At 42.4% G+C, this 4,710-nt stretch overlaps 1 protein-coding gene across 1 annotated transcript; it reads right to left on the bottom strand.

Moving 5' to 3' along the window:
• Window positions 1-520: 520 nt before the first annotated feature.
• LOC122434805 (vacuolar protein sorting-associated protein 4B-like) lies at window positions 521-3,460 on the bottom strand. Its single transcript, XM_043458525.1, has one exon. The coding sequence runs from the start codon at window positions 3,282-3,284 to the stop codon at window positions 1,950-1,952; it is 1,335 nt and encodes a 444-aa protein (XP_043314460.1). The 5' UTR covers window positions 3,285-3,460; the 3' UTR covers window positions 521-1,949.
• Between the last annotated feature and the right edge of the window lie 1,250 nt (window positions 3,461-4,710).

The raw sequence follows: 4,710 nt of genomic DNA on the forward strand, positions 1-4,710 counted from the left end.
AACCCCCAGGGTGAAGTCCTTGCCTTGAAGAGTCTGGGAGAGGCCCTGGTTAATGAAGGCATCTCTTCCCTGGAGAGATTGGAGTGGTTTTCTCAGCCTAAGAGAGTGATAATTTTTTTTCACTTAAATCACATTTATTATAAACCTAAGTGGAGTTTATTTGGAGAATAATTTAGTTTCTCAAGACAACTGGAAAAAACGTATTAGTAGTGGGAGACTGCTCTAAGCAGCTGACATTTTTATAGTTCTTTGGAGGTGAGAGTGGTGTGGCCAGAGGAGAATGCAGCTCCCCAGATCTAGGGCAGGGTCTGGAAATCATGTTACTGGGAGTTGCAAGAGGGGAAGCATCCTTGAGCTACAAGGGAAAATGTATAGGAGGAAAATAAATATATTTTTTAAAAAATATAGGAGAAGCCCTAGGATCTGACTTAAGGGAAATGGCTTGGCCTGCAGAACTGTGGGATTATGATACTCAAAACCTAGAAGGGCCTTAAGAGATCATTTGGATGAAATATACCCATTTTTTTTTTTGTAGGTTATATCCATTTACTTCATGTAAGAACAGCGTATTTTGGGCCTATGATTTCCATTTAATATCAACAAAAACAATCTGTACAGAAAACCCCAAGGCAACCATATAGCATAATATGTAAAATGTGCAAAAAGACTTTAAAATGCAAGTTATTCTATAGCATTTGCAAAGCAGAACTTTATAGTAAATTAAGGAACACCACCTCATTCTAGCCGACTTAATAATACTCTGCAAGGAGAGGCCACTGCAAATGTACAAGGCACAACTTAGTGTTGGTGCTCAGGTGTGTAACACACCCCTCAGATTATTTACTTGAGGGCATTAAAACAACGTAAAATTATGTTTGCATTTTATTATTTAAGGAGACTACAAGCTCATTTCTAAAGCTTCATGAAACATTACACTGATAACATATGTGTGGTCAGGACAAGCTGTTCCCTGAACTTAAAAGGTCAAAGACAAGACTCTAGCTTTCCTATATTTAAAAAATTTATATATATATATACACACACACCCCGATATCACAGACAAGAAACTTTCCATAATCCAAAGGGAGGCCGTTTGTTCCTTTAAGTAAAGGTTCCCATACAGTATTTCATGACAGAATTATTTAAAAAGTACATATTTATTGACCACCTGTTTTGGTCAATCTTGCTACAAAAAGACATTGAAAGACACAATTTTCTTCTTCAAAATAAAGACAATGCCGAACTGAGAGAGTCATTCTCTAAAGATTGCACAGTGAAAGGTATTACTTAGGTAAATATAAAAAAGCCTGCGACTTTTATAGAAACTATTTAAATCTACATGGAGAGAAAAAGTCAACCTATCGAAAATCAATCAGACCCTTGGCTACAACACAGTTAAGAAGCTTTGAAGCCTGATCACATGTTCTCTGCTGTTTTACTGCCCATCCCTGAGAGTAAAGCATTTAACATTTTTTTAGTAAAGCAAATAAATCTTACTTTGACAAGAATGATGCTTAAGATTTTTTTTTCCAAAATATGAAATAAGCCCCATTTCATTTTAGTTGGGAAAAAAAAAAGAATGCTCTTTGCAAAGACCACTCTTCCTAACAATTTAAAATATTTGTATGTCAATCAATTTTAATTTTCTTTTTACTGGGTAATTTCTATTTTTCTGCTATTTATATATCACTCATTTTGGTTTTTTCCCTGTTTTTGTATATCACTCATTTTCTTATGGCCCATTACTTTATAATTTTTGTTAACAGGAGGATTTAATTGGAAATGGAGCAAAAGTACAAATAAAACTTAAAGGAATGCTGAAGTGAGATCTCTATTCTCCTGTGGTAAAAGAGTTTTATCAGAAATAATCTGACTGCCATCCAGGAAAAGCAAAACTGCCTATGAAAGAGAGAACACACATGGTAAACGTCTTCCTTGCTGTCTTTGGTCTAGCCTTCTTGGCCAAAATCTTCTGTAAACTTCTTTAGCTTCAACAAGTCGTGTTCATTGACTGTGGGCTTTGTGCTGGACAGTGACCGTAACATGTCCGACATGCAAACAACTGGCTCCAAAAGTTTATCCCCAGGGACATCCATCCACGTCATCTCAATGGCACCAGGGTCGCCTGGAGAGCAGGGCGTTAGCAGGTCATCTACTATGTTGTTAGGATCAGCTCGTGAAGGTCCGCGAACCTTTTTAAAATGAGTAGCTGACTGTACTTTCCTAACTGGCTGCATGAGTGCGTCCCGTACAATGATACTTATGTCCGCCCCTGAATAGCCCTCAGTTTTCTTTCCAAGGTCCCGGAAGTCTGCTTCTGTCAGACTGTTCTGAGTGGCCCCCAAGTGCAGTTTAAACATTGCTGCTCGGGCATGGGCCTCAGGCAAAGGAATGTAAATTCGTTTCTCAAACCTTCGCCTAATGGCAGAATCCAGAACCCAGGGTATGTTTGTAGCTCCCAGAACCAAAATTCCATCATTGTCCACGCCAACCCCTTGCATCTGAACTAGGAATTCTGTCTTAATTCTTCTTGCAGCTTCACTTTCATTTTCACTTCTTGAACCACACAGAGAATCGATTTCATCAATGAAGATAATCGAAGGTTTATTCTCTCTGGCAAGTTGGAATAAGTTCTTAACTAGCTTTTCACTTTCACCCAGCCACTTAGAAACAAGGTCAGAGGAAGATATTGAGAAAAACGTTGAGTTGTTTGCTTCTGTGGCTACAGCTTTGGCCAAATAGGATTTTCCTGTTCCAGGTGGCCCAAATAACAGGATTCCCCTCCAAGGCGTTCTCTTGCCTGTAAAGAGATGAGGAAACTTGATAGGCAATATCACGGCCTCTTTCAGAGCTTCTTTAGCTCCTTCCAGACCAGCAACATCGCTCCACTTCACATTGGGTCGCTCCATAACAATGGCACCTTGAAGTTGATTCTGCAGTTTCTTTTTTTCGGGATCATCAGATTCTCCTTCCCCATCACTGTCATTCCCCTTCTCGTCGGCGGGGTCCGGCTGCCCCTCCTTCACCGGCTTCTGGGGCTTCTTCTCTCTCTTCTTCAGGTACTCCTTCAGCTTCTCTGCTCTGTCAAGATACTCCGTACACTTCGCCCTGATACTTTGCTTGGCTTTATCACCTTGTGCTTCATATTTAACCACATGGAGAAAATACTGGACAGCATGCTGGTAGAGCTGAAGGGCTTCCTCGTAGTTCCCGGCCTTATCCTCCTGGGCCGCTTTGCTGGCAAGATCTATGGCTTTCTGCAGGTTGGTCGGGGTGGACGCCATGGCGGAGACCCGAGGCGGCTCCCCGGGGAGGGCCGGGGGCGGAGGCAGGCCACAGGGCGACGTCGACTCACACCTGGAGCGGCCCGAACGCACGCAGGCCGGCGGCTTGGAACCTCGCGGCTGCCTCCCTCGGGAACCTGTTCGGAAACCACCCGGCGCTCAGACTGCGCCCAACCCTCCCCACGGAGCTTCGGCGATCCCAGCCCCCAGCGCCGGCCTCCCCATTTTTTAACTTAAATAACATTCAAGGGGCAGAGATATGTCCAAATTCATATACATACATACTCACTCACATTCATAAACAGACCTTACCATTATGGAATCATAGATACACAGTATCCTTGAGCCAAATCCTTTTAAATCATTGTATCAACCCCAACTCACAACTCTGGGTCTCATAAATGGAGACCCAGAAGCCTAAAGAGAAGAAAGTATCCACCCAAGGTCACACAGAGAGTCAGTGGTAAGCTGGGAAATTGATACACAGACTAAGAAGTATTTGGAAACTTCTTGAAGCATAAAGTTGGAGATGGAAGCAAAGGCTGAAGATATCTGGCACCAGGGGCTTAGTAGGCAGACCACCCACAGTCTGTGTGTTTACTCTAAAGGCAATTCTGTGAGGGATCATGGTCTTCATGTACTAAGATTGCTGCAGAACAAATGCTTGTAGGCCAGAGGCACATGGAAAAATTGCTATAGACTCCAGCCTTTGTTTTTTTATTACTCATCTCCTTGTCTCATCTCTCTTCACTTCTCTTCTCCTCTCTTGACCTCCTCAGTACCCTCTGGTTACTCTCCCTTCTGTTACGTGTGTTTCAGAGTCACTATACTTAGTCCCAACTCCATTCTACCCTACCATGGATCTATCTGACTGGCATACCTTACAGCTGGAATGTGCATCCCATAAAAATCTATACAACATCATTGCTCAATTCCTTTATACAGCAAAGTGCTTGTTAATTTATCTCAGGTAGATACATGAGAGGAAAAACCTAGGCTCCACACTAATGAAGACTCTTCCCTGCTCCCAGGTGTTATATAACTTTCAAAAGGAGCGCTCATTACCCCAATTACTTTCTTATTTGTGGATATTTATGGTTGGAAATGTGAAGGCAGGGAAGGGAAGATAGTGTGAGGTTGGACTATAAAGAAAGCTGAGCACTGAAGAATTGATGCTTTTGTACTGTGGTGTTGGAGAAGACTCTTGAGAGTCCTTTGGACTGCAAGGGGATGAAACCAGTCCATCCTAAAGGAAATCAGTCCTGAATATTCATTGGAAGGACTGATGTTGAAGCTGAAACTTCAATCCTTTGACCACCTGATGTGAAGAGCTGACTCATAGGAAAAGACCCTGATGCTGGGAAAGATTGAAGGCGGGAGGAGAAGGGGACGACAGAGGATGAGATGGTTGGATGGCATCACTGAC

Source organism: Cervus canadensis, chromosome X (assembly GCF_019320065.1).
Source record: "Cervus canadensis isolate Bull #8, Minnesota chromosome X, ASM1932006v1, whole genome shotgun sequence".
NCBI lineage: Eukaryota > Metazoa > Chordata > Mammalia > Artiodactyla > Cervidae > Cervus > Cervus canadensis.

Bases quoted from the DNA above. Each gene is read 5' to 3' on its own strand.
- LOC122434805 (XM_043458525.1), bottom strand. From the start codon at position 3,284: ATGGCGTCCACCCCGACCAACCTGCAGAAAGCCATAGATCTTGCCAGC.